The sequence below is a fragment of the Protopterus annectens genome, chromosome 11.part0, assembly GCF_019279795.1.
Source record: "Protopterus annectens isolate FY-2018-M chromosome 11.part0, PAN1.0, whole genome shotgun sequence".
Classification (NCBI taxonomy): Eukaryota; Metazoa; Chordata; order Ceratodontiformes; family Protopteridae; genus Protopterus; species Protopterus annectens.
Window position 1 is genome coordinate 916998047 of NC_056745.1, and position 17838 is coordinate 917015884.

The following is a 17838-nucleotide window of genomic DNA, read 5'->3' on the forward strand; positions in this document are numbered from 1 at the left end:
CTAAGGCTCTTAAAAAGGATACCCAATTATACTGAGTGAAATTAATATTAATATCAATGGTAGTGTTTGACCAATGTGGCAAGGCTCTCAGGGGTGGCCACAGTGTCACCAAATAAGTGCAAGTACTCTTAAAGGTTAAAGTGTTATCTAAAGGACCAGCCACGATGAGAAGTTTAAGTATATTTAATAATAAGTAATAAAAGAACATGAAAATACTAAATATGTATTTACAATAAACACCAGAGTTTGTCGCAGGAAATACTAAAGACAACATCATGGATAAATAGATTCACACAGATACAGAAAAACAGTACTTGACTAATCTCACTATATTTTTCTGACTGATCTAAAGAAGCACTATTCCCTGGTTACTTACTAAAGCAAGGCAAGATGATGTGGGTGCGAAATACTTCTATGCCAGGTTCCAAAAGACACTGCTCTGAGACTTCAGTCTCATCTAGTATTAAAACATCATTTTTGTGCTGGATTACAGAATGACATCACATACATCTGGTCACCTGATTTTGGTTCCCACACTATCCCCTTTATTAGAGGCTGCCAGGATTTAGCACAGATGTATTACCTTAAACGCCTAGAGCTTTTCTAAGATCTGTTGCAGCTTCTGAAAGTCATAAAACAATTTCAAACTTCCACCCTTCTAGAGTAGCAATTAGTTCACACCCAAGGACAATGCAGAAGGCTTCCTAGTGCAGACTTTTTATCTCTGGCTGCATTCAGAACTGTAACATACAATCTTTATGGCATACCACATAATTTAATTTCAGCCTATTTTTCAAAGTTAACTGGACGGACATTAACCACTTTTCTTCCAGTATCCTCTGTTACAATATTAATTTCAGCATTTGCCATACAGTCTGATATACAGGCGCATTTCTTTTTCTGTCCAACAGGACCCACTGTTACATTTTTTTTAACACAAGCAACTTTACAAATACATTTTCAACACAAGCACCTGTACAAATCAGTTTGGTGTACATATGGCATCTAATTCTTTACAAATTTCCAGCTAGCTATGCTGATATATGTTACACATCTGGTGCCTTACTTCTCCTGGCATAGCTGGCAATACTTCACTTTGTTACACTGCCATATCTTTCTTGTTCAGAAAAGAAATGGGAGGATTCCTTCCTTCCTTCTTATTTTGGACCTTAGATTCTTAAACTAGCACACCCTTTGTGTCAGGTTTGGATGATGACTGTCTATAGATTGCTATGCCTGTGCTACCACAGAATGCCTGGATGGTGTTGCTAAACTTGATGTATATGTTTTGTCATATCATCAATTTCTGGTCCACACAAAATGTTTCTTTAGTTTACTGTCAGTGACCCTCAGTTTCACTGAAAAGCGTTGCCATTCTGTAACCTGAGTGATCAACAGGTTGCCAGTTATGGCATTAGAGGCCTTAAAATGTAAAATTGCATTCCCATGCTTGATAACTGGTACCTAGTGGCATCATCAAATGACTCCCTGGTGGTGGCCATTGTTTGGGGCATCCAATGTTTTTGAAGGTTTGGGTCATCAGAAAATAAGAGAAGGACTTAACTTTTTGGATCAGTACAGAGGATTTTCTTTGTCTTGATGGTGTTGGTTAGTCTTCACTGTCAGATGTTCCTCCTTTAAAGAAGGGCAAAGAGGTCATAACATTGGCAATCTAGATGAATTCATAGAGATACATAGAAGTGTGACTTTTGTACATTGTAAGAATTGATATGACTGTAAAATACTGGAATGAGATGGAAATAAATGGAAGAAACTGGAATGAGACTGGAGTGAGTGTCCTTATCTGTTAATTATCCAAACTTGTGCTTACCAGGTGCCAGTCACTCCTTCATGGGCCAAATCTTCTTGTCCATTTCAGAATAAACTCTGCACACAATGTAGTTCAGTTAGGAATGCCTTGTGGCAGTAAATGTCAACAATATCCGATTACTGTCTCCACTAACAGTGCTGATAAACTGAAATAGTCTGTAGCTTCTGCACTCATATTTTGATAATTCTGCAGCTTTGGCATTATCCTTCTGAGTAATATCATTAATATTCTGGAATACTGGATATTTGACCTGACTTCTGCACTCATATTTGAGTGTCTGCACTGCAAAGACTTTCTGCATATCAGTCCAAACAAACTAACTTGTGTGTTTGAAGTATTTCCTAACAGCAAAACCCTGTAAGTGTCTACATGCCTGTTTAGCCTTGGTTCCCAAGCCTGTTACCATACAAACAAAATGTGTTTGCATTCGATGTACTGTCCATTTTGTACTTACTAGTCTTCTTGACTGAAGGTTATTTTCACTTATTGAAAGTGCATTCACTGAAACTGTATGCAGACTGTAAAGGCTTGCTTTAATGTGTTTGCATTTAAGACTTAAGCAAAGACAATACTGTATTTTTGTCTAACAAAATGCATTTAGATGAAACCTGATCTTGCATACTTGTTGGGCCTTATGCAAGTAATATCTTTGCAATCTTTTTCACATGCCAGCACATGAGGGTGATACAGTGGACAATAAAAGGCCGGCAGATATAAAGGCATTATGCTCTCACTGGGCCTTATGCAAGTAATATCTTTGCAATCTTTTTCACATGCCAGCACATGAGGGTGATACAGTGGACAATAAAAGGCCGGCAGATATAAAGGCATTATGCTCTCACTAATTTAATGTTGACTTCAGACTTAAAAAAGGTCAGTGGCAATCACTTTCAGATTCTAGTGACCTACTGTACCCATCAGTCTCAATGTGGACCTTCTGTTTTTGCAGACTATCCCATCATGGCATATGTTGGTTTATGTTTCACCAGTATACTGGAGATCATACCTGAATTCTCCTCACTTGAACAAGACAAAATAAAGCTCCAAAAAAGTGTTATAACTCCTTTTACACAGACGTGAACTTAGTCTTACAGTGGATCATAAACTGGAGTATCTCACATATAGATGTTCATACCACAAAAGAAGTGAATACAGTGGTGCATTTCTTCTGTCAGAGTTTCTGCCTTCTCCTGAGCTGAGGGTGCGATTCCTATCTAATCGGCGGTTTACAGGTGAATAGTCCTTCCATTTGCAGTTGTTTTTGGAGTTTCCTGTTCATAGGTAAGTGCTAGGCTATCTGCCCAAGGGCATTTATAAGCCTAGCCAGAACGTGTTGGCTTTCGCCACCCCCTTAGATTAGTTCCCTGTGCCTCAGTCCAGCAGAACCATTAGTTCCCTTGCGCCACTGTCCAGCAGAGCCACTGCAGTGATCCCCGGGGTAAATTTTCTGTTTCCCATCCACCCGTGAAGGTTTCTCTTGAAGAGTGTTAGTGAGGGGGGCTCTGCCTGATGTATATTGGAATCCTGTTCCAAAGCATGGGGAGTCTCTGGGATAGGAATATATCCCCCCAGCATGTCCTATTTATCGTTGTGGTGAGGTTTATATCTCTAGAGCATGTGGCTCTCTGGGATTTGCTTTTTTTTTTTTTAGGTGGAGCATGTCCATCAAATCTGGGTTGGACATAGCCTTGTATGTCAGGCAGAGATCACCTCTGAGTAAGCGGTATGCAACTGAGTACAGCTTGAATTTCTTGAGTCGGGCTGCATAGGACATCTGTTTGAGGCCAGTAATCCTCCTGGTGAGGTACTTTTGTGGGCTTTCCAGCTGTTGCAGGTGTCTTGTAAGGTACATCTCAAATGGGGCATTGTATTCTATGATGGGTCTAATGAGTAATGAGTAGAGAGGCACAATAACCTCTTTTGTTCTAAATGCAAACCCTTTTGCGATTAGGTGGGCCACATAGAAGGATTTCCTAACCACCTTGGCAATATGATTATCAAAGGAGAGATTACTATCTACTTGGATCCCCAGATCCCTTATTGCATTTTCTGTATTTAGGGGACTACCACCTATGTGGTAGTTCGCGGGTACTTTGTTTTTTCCAAAGGGGATGGCTATGCACTTTTTGGCATTTAGCTTGAGGCCATGATTTTTGACACCAGGTATCCGTCTCAGTGAGACCCATCTTGAGGGTGTCTGTATCAGCCAGAGAATCAATTATGGCCCCTAGTTTGCAGTCGTGTGTGAACTTGGTCAGCCATAGTCCTCCTATGCTTGCCTGTACCTCTGAGAAGTATATACTGAACAGGAGGGGTCCTAGGACTGAGCCCTGGGGGACGCCACTTGTAACCGGTTTAGAGACGGACGTAGAGCCTGCAACTCTCACCATGTGGGTTCTATCCATGAGCCGGTTGGCAACCCATCTCATGACGTAGGGGTTTATGTTTAAGCTAGCGAGCTTGTCTATAATACTAGAATGGAGAATGGTGTTGAAAGCCTTTGCGAGGTCTAGGTAGGCTGTGTGGACCTCCTTTCTCTCGTCTAATGCCTTGGTAACCATCTCAAAGAAGTCCACCAGGTTTAGGAGGCATAATCTGCCCCTAACAAAGCCAAACTGGGTAGGGTCCAAGGTTTGGAGGTTCCCAATGTCTCTGTTAATGAGTTCCATGATGATGCGTTCCATAGCGTTGCAGACCAGGCTAGTCAGGCTTATAGGGCGGTAGTTCCCAGGGTCCGTTGTGGCTCCACCTTAGTGGAACGGGATAACTGTTGCTGTGAGCCACTCTGTGGGTATGTAGCCTGTAAAGAGACTGAGTTTGAACAGTGTGTTTAGGTGAGGAATTAGTTCATTTCGGAGCTCTTGTAAGATGCAGCCTGGGACACCGTATGGTCCCATTGAAGCTGTGTTTTTGGCTTTGGATAGGGCTGTTTTAACCTGTGTGTCGGTGATTGACTGAGCCCTACGTTCTTCTGGTATGGTTATGGGCCCTTTAGGGGGTGAGGGAGGGTGAAGTTTGCACTAAACCTGTCTGCCAGAATGTTGGCAATATCACTCGGTTCAGTGTATTTTGTGCCATTCTGCACTAACTCAGAGCAGATCTGAGAGTTTCCACTTAGGTTCTTGACATAGCTAAAGAACACTTTGTGGTTATCTTTGGAGCCATTGGCAATTTTTCTTTCGAAACTAGCCTTGGATGATTTAATGAGGGATCGTAGTTTCTTGCTGATACTGATCAGGGATGTCTTTCCTTCTTGGGATTTTACTCTTTTCTGTACTAGTTTCCTCCTTCTGTTGTGTAGCTGGTTTATGGCAGAGGTCCACCAGACTGGTTTTCTTTTCTTGGAGGAGTGAGTCTTGGTTTTACTTGGGATAGCACGATCCATGCATTCCTGTAGATGCTCATAGAGTGCCTTTGTAAAGGTTTCAGCAGCTTGGACAACGTTGTCCTTTAGCATGGGGGCTGTGAACCTTCCCATCTCGGTCTTAAGTAACGTGAAGTTTGCTTTTGAAAGGTTTTTCACAGTGGTTTCCTTGACTGGGGGTGGTGGTGGAATGTGGATATCCAGAGTGATTAGTCTATGGTCTGATCTAACCAGCGAGGGGTTGACCTCCGGTGTGGAACACAGGTCACCCATGTTAATGATGACCAGGTCCAATATGTTGTTCTTTCTGGTGGGGTGTTGACCAGTTGATCCAGGGCGTTCGAGTTTATAAATTCTAGGAAGCGTTGGGCAAGGGAGTTAGTACTTGAGTAGTTCTCCCAGTTTATGTTTGGGTAATTGAAATCACCCAGTATTAGGGTGTTTGGTAGGACCTTCATATTTCCCAGTGTCTCCAGAAATGTGGAATGGGGGTCTTGGGCCATGGTGGGTGATCTGTAGCAAGCTACAATTTGGATTGCAGTTTTGCCCGTTGTTAGTTGCATATGAGTGATCTCGGATGCATTGTGCTGCGCCACTAACCTGGAGGTGTGGGTGTCCTTGATGAATATGGATAGACCCCCGCCTTTTGTGTTTCTGTCCTGGTGCTGTGGCCGAAAGGTATGGTATGAGTTATAGCCTAGTAGTGCTGGGGTGCTCTCAGGAGCCTTAAACCAGGTTTCTGTTACTGCACAGATGTCGATGTTCTCCATACTGAGGAGTGCCTCGAGTGCGTGCATTTTGAGGTTTAGACTTCTGGCGTTGAGTAGCATTGCCCTCAGTTTTTGGTTACTTGTGCTATTTATGGTGGTGGGTTTGTCTTTTGAGCCGTGCCTAAAAAAAGGCACTATGGGGGCGGCAAGAGCCTTGGCCAGTATTCGAAAGCCTAAGGGTGACAGGTGCAAGCCATCTCTTGCGAAGCAACGTGGCTCGTCGAGCATCCCCTTTGAATGACACCAGAAACTTAGCCAGTTGTTGAAATTGATAATTTTGTTCTTTATACTGTGGCATCATTCATGGTGAGGGCAGGATGCTACTCAGGGTCAGGGTCATACCGGCCTGGGCTACATGATCAGAGAGCTCTTCCATGTCTCTTTTCATGTAGTCCAGGGAGGTACATCTCAGGTCATTAACACCAACATGGATAATGACAGAGTTGTATTTGTACTTCTGGAGTGACCTGAGTGCTTGTGTTATGTGACGGATCCTGGCACCAGACAGGCAGCTAACAGTAAACCTTCTCCTTGTCCAGCCTAGTTAGTGGGACATCAGTGTGCCTGACTATAGAGTCGCCTATTACTAGTGTGTTGGGTATGTTATTTTGCGTTAAGGGCTGTGATTGTGTGGCACACTGATTATCTGAAGTATGTGTTTCATGGTTGATGATGGGGTGTGGAGGTTGCTTGGGTGTCTGCTTTGGAGATCTCTGTTGCTTTTGCAGATTTTTATTTAGAGCCTCAGAGTATGTTTTCATATATTCATATGTGTTATTTGCTGGTGTTAGTTTATTAGGCCTATGTGAGACTGATGGTTTGTTGCAAGTATTACCCTTCTCCTCTTGATTGTCAGTTCCAGTCTTGGGTTGAGAGAGCTTTGCCTCCAGTTTGGCTGTATAATTACATCTCTCGCATATATTAGTGTTTGGTGGTAGGATTAGAGGGTTGTCTGTGTACATGAGGCAGTTGTAACATTGCCTCAAAATGCTCAGATTCACCAGTTGGACTGGAGAATACACCGGAAACTGTACTTTGGACATGCCTGAATAGGTAGAGTAAGCTGTTTTTCTGATTGGCTGGTGGGGACGAATAGAGAGCCTTATCCTTCTGGGCAGTATAGGGAGGTCTAGTGCTAGGGTTAATTAGTGCTTGCTATGAGTTGTAAGCAAGTGCTTGACTGTGAAATGAATGGTTTGAGTGCTAAAGTTGAAGGTTTGTCTAGTTCCAAGGGAAAAATTGAAGAGTAGACTTCGTGGAGCCGAGAATAGTTTAACTCTAGCTAAATGGCGCTGCCCGGTGCACAAAACTACACAAAAGTGGTTTTTATAGCAGGGAAGTGAAAGGGAGAGAAAATAGCCCAAAATGGCCGATAAACTACTAACTTCTGGGCTGAAACCACTCCTCCAGGGACAGATAGGCTGCTCAAAGCTCCCCTCTGTCACAGGTGAACAGAGAAACTTCCTTCTATCCAAGTAAGGTATGGGCAACACAGAAACTTGTAACATAGCCCTGGATTCAGCAATAACCTGAAAACTGGACTATACTAGTTCAGAAAGGCGGGTAACAAGTATATTTTTTTGTTTTGTTTTTTTTTTTCAGAAAATTGAGTAGATGCAATCAAAACAACACTTTAAATGCACAAAAAAAGCTATCACACTTTAGTGTGTCGCCTACAACAGTTAAACAGATTATTTAAACACAAAAATGATTTAATTCAAGTGCAGGCAGCAAATAAGTACAATATGTAGCAATAACAAACTTTTTAAATTACAGATTCACTAAAAAAACTGGCATTTTAGGCAGAATTAGTTAAGACAGCAAGAAAGGCAGAAAAATGATAATCACTCCAAAGTCACTCTTTTGTCTCTCTGCTGCTGTAGACTCTGCAGAACACCTGGAAGGCACTTGCTGAGCGGAATACAAGAGCAAAAACTGTGCAAATGCGGTTTTTATAGTAGGGAAGTGAAAGAGATAGAAATTAACTCAAAATGGCCAATAAACTACTAACTTCTGGGCTAAAAACCACTCCTCCAGGGACAGATAGGCTGCTCAAAGCTCCCCTCTCTCACAGGTGAACAGAGAAACGTTCTTCTATCCAAGTAAGGTATGGGCAACACAGAAACTTGTAACACAGCCCTGGATTCAGCAATAACCTGAAAACTGGACTATACTAGTTCAGAAAGGCGGGAAACAAGTATATTCTTTTGTTTTTTTGTTTTTTTTTCAAAAAAATAGAGCAGATACAATCAAAACAACACTTTACCCAAGTAATCAGTTAAACAGCTCAAAACTGAGCCCTGTTCCAGCAGTCTTCAATCAGACTAGTTCTAACTGCACAGTCCTGCCACTAGGGTAGAGAGAAACCTTCTCCAAAAAAGACGGCCTGGATCAGTGCACAAGTTATACAAACAGAGCTAGATCCAGCCGGCCTGAATCTAGTCTATGCTACAGCAAACAAGGCATACCGATTTCAGAAAGAAACAGTTCAAGTAAGCATGCGCAATAAGCCATTAACCAGAAATCCCCAGCTCAGAAGGGCAGAATCTAACCTCTCCTCCCACAAGAGTGCAGACCACAAACCTTCTTAATGTAAAATAACTGGCCTGAAGCCCAAGTGCTTAACCCAGAACTAATACACTTTTTGCAGAGGGAGGAAACAGAGCAGATTAAGATACTATAGGGGAATGTCCTTCCCAAGTGCTCTCTCTGTACACTGCAGAGGAGATGGGACTGGTAGGAGTATCTGAAATCAAAATATGATCTCACTGTACTCAGCTGAGTGAGCAAATGAGATGGGTCCAGGAGGAGTGTGCAAAAACAGATTTACAGCAGGGGCGGGCAATTCCAAAGCCACCAAGATTAACACCATAACAGGAAACGGGGAGGAGGGGTGGTGAACTTACTGCAGAGAGACAGGGACACAATATTTACTGAATCAAAGACACAGAATATTTACTGACTCAAATCTTAAATAAGTGCAGAGAAAAGTATACTTAAATCAGCTTGTGTCCTGGTTTGTTTAATAATGTGGTCAATTTTTATGTTGTTACTACTTTCTTTTTTCTTTCATCTTCATGTTGACTGACTGTCAGGCCTCCACTGCCAGCCAGCCCATTTGTCATCACCTGCAGTTCCCATCCATACAGTCTCCTGGTGTTCCCACACCAGGAAGATCTTCCATTTGGGAGGGCTTTTATACCAAGGAGGTCTTCCTACTCCCTGTCCAGGCTTTTTAGGTTTGGTGCACTCTGTCAAGCGGGCAAGATGAGCTAGTGGAGAAGCCATCATACTTTTGCATGAATGAATTTCCTGTCTCCTAGCTCTCTGCCCATTGTACTGGCATCATTCATTAAGCTGGGGAGAATGGGAAGTTACTTTGAGTATTCCATTTTTCAGATGCAGGGAATTTATGCCTCCCCATTGTCTGGCTATTATATATCTCTATCATCAGAGTGAGATATGTTGTTACTTCTTAATTTGCAGGTAGATGCTCTCTGATGCCTAGGGGTTAAAACTGGTGGTCTCCAGGGATGTGTGTGCTTGCTGTGTAAATGGCATATTGAGTTACGTTGTATATGCCTAGCTCACAGAGATTTCTGTACATGAAATTTTCATTGGGGGAGAGACGAAGTCTGATGGTGAGACACTTTCCATCCAAGGGCCTATCAAGAAAGGTTTTCCAGTAAATCTGCTGGTAAATTAAGAATACATCTGTTTATATATAAATAAATAACATCTTCAGAGGAGTAGACTTAAAAGTAACACAGATATAAATTCAATAAATTTTAAAAATGGAGAGCAATAAGAAATTGTGTTAAAAACAATTAAGTGGTAACATACAGAGGTAATGGAAGGTACTGGAAGTGGTGCAAGGAGTGGCCATTTTGCAGCAGTTTTCCTGAAGATGTTTGGTAAATTCAGTGTTGTCTTATTTGCATAAACATGTTTGGGCTGAGAGAGGGTATTGTTCTTTTGTTAATCATAAGCTAAGATAAAGAAACCTTATGTCATTACTAGTTCTTGACAGATTGCCTGGAATAAGGCACATTTGGACAGACTGAAATTTAAGCAATAACTATGATAATAGTACAGACTTTCTGCAGTAGTTACCTCATTATATTTCTTATGTTGTTGAAGCACAGATCTGTTCCTCATTGGAACATGCACAATAATCTGTTCCAGTTGTCAGTGTTTACTGTTTACAATGGTAAACCAGTTTTCACTTGATTTATGATGTCTACACTCAGCTTTTAAATAATAATAGTACAAGTACAGATAGTGTTGGTCAAACTGTGACAGTACATTTAGTTTATTTTAAAAAGGTTTTATATTTAGCAGGTTTGAATGTTGGCCAGACTTTTATATGTGCAAGTTAGATTACATTAAATACTCTGCTACAAGCATGCAAGATCCTCGTTTCCTAACTCTAAATTTCTGCTAAGAACATGTTGTTGTGTCTTTCAGCTTTTCCCGGTTAGGGGTCGCCACAGCTGAACTCCGGTCAGCTAATGATTGGTAGTTGATTTTTACGTGCCGAGTTACCAGCCCTGACGCAAACCTTCAATGAAGGCACGCCCATTCACGCATGTCACCATGCAGAAGACGCTCTAACTGAGAATCGAACCGGACAGCGTCTTTACTGTGAGGCGACAACGCTACCGGAGCACCACCACCACAGGCATGCAATAACACAAAAGTACTGTTGTGTACACTTACCGTAAATGTAGATGTTCGAGTGTATTCACTGTTGCAGTCACTACATTTGGGCAATCTGCCGGCAGGCCGCCCCCAGTCGGCCCGAACTCCAAAGTCCCGGATCCCGCCTCGGCCGCTGTCTCCTCTTCCATGAAGTCAGGTCGTCAGGAACATGCAAGATCCTTATTTCATAACTCTCTGAATTTCTGCAATAAACATGCAGAATCCTTGTTTCCTAACTCCGTATTTTTTTAATGTGGTTGGAAGATGTTCGATAGAAGGTTGGGATATGTAGCTAGACCATACCCAGCCATATTCAGCTTGACAAGTATGTGTTTTATTACCTACATTTGGATTACTTCTGTGATCCCTCAGTATTAGGCTCCTTATTGAACTGCAGTCACCCTGAGAAGCTTTTTATGTGTTGCAGGTTGTTGCATAGGGAACATAAGCAAGAAAAAGATTTACCAGCAGCACACAGCTGAGAAGCATACATTTGAGGTAAAGGTAACTAAGAGTAAGCTGGTTCCTTGGTGCAAAGGGAAGGAGCCTTCAGTGTGTTCCTTGTGACAGGGTTTGATTGCCAAACATGGTTGCTAAAGAGTCTAAGTGGTAAAGAAAAGAACAGGATTGACATTTTGCTGCCGACTTACCCAGCAAAAAAGTGGAAACATGCATTGGCAGTTATCTGTGTACAAAATCTGTATTAATTTCATTGCATACCAAGTATTAGGAATATTGGTGAGATAGAAGCAATAAAGCTTCCCATTGGTTTAGGGGTGAGAGTATTACATTGCCTTGAGCTAGTCTCCACTTACTCCACAAATCTTATGATTCCTTACTACTGAGACCCTTGTCTGGGGAGTAGAGTAAGCGGGTCAAATGTCAGAAATGCTAGTTGCAGGAGATTGAGGAGGGGCTTAAGGACATGACCGATGGCAAACAGCAGGTGATTTTAGTGGTAGAGTCCCCCAAAAATTTTTTAAAATAATTTGTGGGACTCGCTGAGTACTGTGTGTGGGAAATAAGTAAAGCAAGTGAGTTGTGTAAATTACTTAACAGGCATAATGTCAAAAATCTGTGCAGATTAACATTTACAGTTTTTTAAAAGTGTGTGCCAGAATTTGCCTGTTGGTGTGTTTGTCATCTGTTGTGATGAAATAATATGTCAATATAAGTGAAGCAAAAATCATTGCATTGAACCACTGGTGAATTGTTTCTCTACTGTTTTTGTAGTTGATGTTCCGTAAGATGACTGGCTTAAGTGAGTTTCCTGAAAACTCTCCTGCAATTGGAGATGTCCTATCCCATTTGACTGCATCAGTTGATCTTGACTTTGGAGCTAGTCACACGCTACATGTTACTATGTTACCTAACCCTTCCCATTTGGAGGCTATTAACCCAGTTACTGTTGGCAAAACCAGAGGAAGGCAGCAGTCTCGGAAAGATGGGGACTATTCACCACATAGCTCTGCCAAGCCAGGAGATAAAGTTGTGTGTTTACAGGTGAGTAATACAGTCAGTATTCACTTTATAGTTTAGAAATGGTTGAGTAAATCAATATAAATGTGGATTGTCTCAGAGAGAAATTGTGGTCTCTGAAATATGTAAAAAAGTAACCTTTACACTGATGGCAGCTGGTGACTTCAAGGAAATTGGGGTTGTAGAATGCAAATCAAACAGTATAGGCTAAGTGGTATGGCTTGGGGCTCCATTACAAAAGGTCAGTGACGATCACTTGGGATTAAACAGCAAATGGTGTGAGTGACAATCTATCTCAGTAGCCATTCATTATAGCCAGAGTGTGGACTGTGTATGCCCCTCAGATGTTTGACTGCAACCAACAAGGCCAGCCTTGGGTGAAATGTAGCACTAGACAAAGGATTCCATGCCTCCCACACACTGGTTCCTTCTGCATTTCTGCAGTGCCCCACCTCTGTGTTCTGCCCATCTTGTCCCCACATAATCCAGATAGATTACTTACTTATTGTCGTTTACATGCTCTCTTACCTTTTAGTTTTTTCTTACATTGCTGTAACACATCCTAATAAGATTCTTCTGTAATACGTGTGGAGGAAGTAACTGAATTAAGCTGGAGGCCTGAGGCTTCTAGGCCCATACAGCTCTAGATTTTTTTGTTTTGATTCATTGATGACCTGTTGAAAATCTTGAGTAAGGAAAACTTACATGTTGCAGTGACATGCACCTCAATCCTGGTCCTAACGCACTAACCAACCCAAACCTCAATCAGCTTAGTCCTTTACACCACAGACAGAATTCCTCTCTCCTTTTCCTAAACCTGAATGTGAGAAATATCTTAAATAAAGTTCATGACCTTCATGCCCTACTAGCTCTATATAAACCTGAGATTGTATTACTTACAGAAACATGGCTAAAAACAGAGAACAGTAATAATGAAATAACAGCTCCAGGCTACAATATCATACACACAGAGATAGAAAGGGCAAAAAAGGTTGGGGGTAGCAATATTATTCAAAAATCATCTCATCCTTCAACAACTTGATGTTAATATTCCCGACGTCAGTAGTGCAGAACTCATCTTTACAAAATTCAAACTAAACCCCAATAAACACATAAATATCATAGGTGGCCGTTTCCCACCAGATAACATTACTACTATGGAAAACCTACTAGACTGGATCTCAAACTCCCCCGCCTCAAGAAACTATTCTATTGGGAGACTTTAATATAGACTGGTTTAATTGCTGCTGCTACAATCCATCTACCCAAATTAACCTCCATGGCTTTACCCAACGTATCCCATCCCCACTAGAACTGATAAAACATCCAAATGCCAGTTCATACTGGACTGGATTCTTATATCTGATCCCTCTCTCGCATCACAATCTGGCTGCCTGACAGTCTGAGGGACCATCAGCCAACCTACCTACTTAGAACTAGAACTCACCGTTTCAGTCAGATAACCCTTAGAGTAGTAAGAAACAAAAAGAACTTTAAACCTAATAACTTCATCTCTGCCCTAAAATGTTGCACTAGGATACCACTGACAAAACCATCTCTTGAAGAAGCTGTACACTACTTTAACTTGACTTTCTTACAAATATTACACCTTCATGCACTCACCAGAACTATTAGAACAAAAACAAAATATGCCCTATGGCTAACTAAAGAAACTAAATCCATTCTCAAATACAGGGACAAAGCCTGGATGCAATTTCACATAAACAAAACCCTAACAACAAAACAAAGCTACTTAGAACTCCGAAATAAAGCCAAGAAACTAATTAAGCTAGACAAAATTAACTATTACCAAAACATACAGGAGAATCATGCTCACAACCCACAAATATTCTGGGCTGCAATAAATTCTCTACTTCAGCCATGGAAATCTGCCATTCCAATGCCAGCAATAGTAAACAGCCATGATAATATTCCCACCCAATTCAATAAATATTTTACAGAAACAGTTAAAGCCCTTGCAAATACCCAAAATAATGCAAGTTGCCCAATCCTACCATCCACCCAAAATAACACAAACGCATAGGATAATATCTCCCACTTTAGCTTGCACCCAGTGTCTATCAAAACCATTTTAAAACTTCTCCATAAATTTAAACCACCCCCCTGGCCGCTGACAATTTACCAGCAGAAGTCCTTCAGATAGTTGCAGAGGCAATAGCAGTAGCATATCCTGTTGCTATTCTCATTAATAGATCTATATGCGAGTGCAAGGTACCTACCATATGGAAAACCTCCCATATAATACCACTACACAAAGGAAGTAACTCCTTAGAACTCACTAACTACCTACCAGTTGCTCTTCTGTCCCCCTTATCAAAAATATTAGAAAGAGTTGTTCACACTCAGCTAATGGACTACCTTTTGAAAAACAGTCTGCTATCTAAATCCCAGCACAGCTTTAGACCCTTCCACAGCACTACCACAGCACTAATGTCCTTTACCAACACAGTTAACCACTACAGAAACAGTGGACAATTTGTTTCTACTGTATTTTTGTATTTATCAAAAGCTTTCAATATAGTTTACCACAATATGCTTCTTAATATGCTATCCACCCTAAACATCAGCGCCTCCTCTATTTCATGGTTCAAAAGCTACCTTTCGGAACGTCAGCAGCAGTCCAATGGCAAAACCAACTGTCCCCTCTTTTACCAGTATCCTTAGGGGTCCCTCAAGGCTCCATCCTCGGCTATTACTTTTTTCTCTAATTACCAGCCACCTCTCTTCCACCACACCCACTGCCTCAGTAGTACAATATGTAGATAACACCCCCCTTATATGTGCCGCCCCCACAATAGACTACCTTCACTCCCTAACCCAAAACTGCTTTTTATTAGTCGATAGCTGGTTCACTAACTCCCAGCTTATTCTTAACCCCAATAAATCAAAACTACTTCTTTTCAGCCCACGTAGATCTCCAAGTGATATTTTTAGCATCATGTCCAAAAACAATACCCAGATCACTCCAACCACCCACACTAAACTGTTAGGTGTAGAAATAGATAACAGCTTGAGATTTGACCTTCACATAGCCCAAATTACCAAGAAAGTTAACAAAAAACTAGGACTTCTGTATCGGAACAAGCAATTTCTCACTAAACACACTTAAGCTACAATAGCTAGGACACATCTCCTATCTACTCTCCTCTATGCATCCTCAATTCTTACTAACCTTTGCAAGGCTGACTTAAACAAATTAGAGTGTTGTTATAACAATATTTCCAGGTTTGCTGCAGAGCTCTCATATAGGATTCATCACCGTGCATCACTTAACAGCTAAACTGACTCAAGCTGCGTCAGCTATTGGAACTCAATCAATTGTTACTTGCACACAAGTTATACTACTATCCTGATAAAATCCTAGCACTCCAGAATCTAATTCAACCCTATACTACAACAAGAACCTTAAGATCTAGTAACCAAAACCTCCTAAATGTCATTAAATACCATAATGATGCTGGTAAATCTCTCTTTGGTTACACTATTGCTAAAGCTTGGAATACTCTACCTAGCCACCTGATATCTAATAGCTCTGCTACACAATTTAAAAAACTCTTGAAAGCTCACTTTATGAACAGCTGGTTATGCTCCTGTGATTCCCCAGGGGAAACATCTACTTAATCAATTTTTCATTGTACAACCAAGAAGACTCGTACAAAATCCTGCAATACCTACAGAATTAACCATTGTGTATCTTGTATTGATCCAATAATCACTACTTTAATTTGTCACCTCTGGTCATTATGCTTATTACCAGCTTATTTTTATTTCACACACCTAGTGTCAGTACTCTGTTATGTTGTTTCACATTTACATTTAGTAACAGTTTGACTAGCTACAACATTTACAGTGTGTGAATTTCTATATTGTATCTTTTAAAATATTGTTATGAGGGAATTTTCAATGTGTGTGTTCTATATTAATCCCATTGATAATATTCTTATGAGTGTATATTATTTTTCCGCAGCACAACAGCACAATGATACACCAGATGAATAGTCTGCTCCACAGGACCACCAACAGGAAAAGCATAAAATGGAGTAGAGTAAACCAATGGCCAGCAGTTATAAAATAAAAACGTCTTTAATGGAATTCAAACTTAAGCTCTTTCACAGTTGCAAAGACTGCTTCTTCAGACGATACTGTTAGTCAAAAACCTTCAGCCCTTAAGTACAGTGCTTAACGTTCAAATGCACTACCTTCCTGATTGCTTGTTGCACATTTAAAGGAATTAGTTTTAGTAAATGTGATTAGTATTAGCTGTTTTTACAGTAGCAATGATGGTGTTCCTTTAAATGTGCAACAAGCAATCAGGAAGGTAGTGCATTTGAATGTTAAGTACTGTATTTAAGGGATGAAGGTTCTTGACTAATAGTATTGTCTGAAGAAGCATACTTTGTAACTGTGAAAGCACTTATGTTTGGATTCCAAAGACGGTTTACTTTTATAACTGCTGGCCATTGTTTTATTCTAGTCCATTTTATGCTTTTCCTGTATATTTTTAGTATGTACTGCATGCTACTATGAATTGTATGTTTCTTCTTGACTGACATATGTTATCTGGAGCTGTTTACTATGTTCTGTTTGCTATTCCTGATTATGTCGTGTGTGTTTCTTCTCGACTGTGTATGCAAACTGGAGCTTTTCTCCCTGGGCCTCTGCTGAAAATGACCTGTGTCCAGTCGGACTTTCCTGGTAAACAAATGTAAAATAAATAAAAATAAATAAAGGAAAGAAATTTAGCCTTAGTTATTCTATCAAGGAAAATAAATTATGTTTAAATCTTAATGTTCAAAGATAACAAAATAATAGTTTCTAATAAACGGAGATGACAAATTATTGTAAATTCATATAAATCTTGTATAGAAGATGCTTGCCTACCCTTCCAAAACAAGATAGTTATCTTCTGTGTACCCCTCTGATGTTAGACTGAGAGGAAACGAAAAGCACAAATGGTCACTGGAGTACAGTATATACAGCTGAGGGTTTGGGCAAGGAAACCACAGCTTCAGGAAAAAAACCCACAGAGACAGGTAATGCATGCAGACTGCATGATGTAGGAATCACAGACAAAAACTCAACCACAGAATCAATTCCTCTGAGACTGCAGTGTTACATGCCCCACAACTGTGCAACAGATGCTGTCATACACTTCTTGCCTAGACCAGCACAGACACTCACTTATTGTGTGTAAAGCTGATGTTTGTAGTAGAAAGTTAAAACAATTTTGGCCTAGTTGTTTCTTTTAGACACGTACACACACACACACACACACACACACACACACACACACACACACACACACACACACACACAGACACACACACACAGTCTCACAATAAATTATTTACTATCCTACATGCTGTATAAGTGGCATATGTTGAGCTACTTAAATTTTCACTCTGTACTTAAAGAAAAAATAAATAAATGCATTAACCAAACACTGGCACATGTAGCAGTAATCCATTACTTTTTTACTTTCATTTCAGGTGGCCTGAGCCAATATAAATGGCTCCTTGCTGCTATATATTGCAGTCCAGTGAAACACTTATTAATGATAATTCTGCCTTCTGCTGTGTGTTAATTATGATTCTGCCTTCTGCTGTGTGATTGCCTTATTCTTAATGTGGAGTTTGCATAATGGTGGTTTGTTTTTAAAACAGCCCAGCAAA

The 17838-nt window shown here is 40.7% G+C and overlaps 1 protein-coding gene across 1 annotated transcript in view; it reads left to right on the top strand.

Annotated features, from left to right (window-relative positions):
• DHTKD1 (dehydrogenase E1 and transketolase domain containing 1) overlaps window positions 1-17838 on the top strand; it is a 948838-nt gene that overhangs the window by 414679 nt on the left and 516321 nt on the right. The window contains exon 5 of the mRNA XM_044088312.1: window positions 11900-12169. Coding sequence (XP_043944247.1) covers window positions 11900-12169 — 270 coding nt within the window. The remainder of the gene's footprint in view (window positions 1-11899; window positions 12170-17838) is intronic.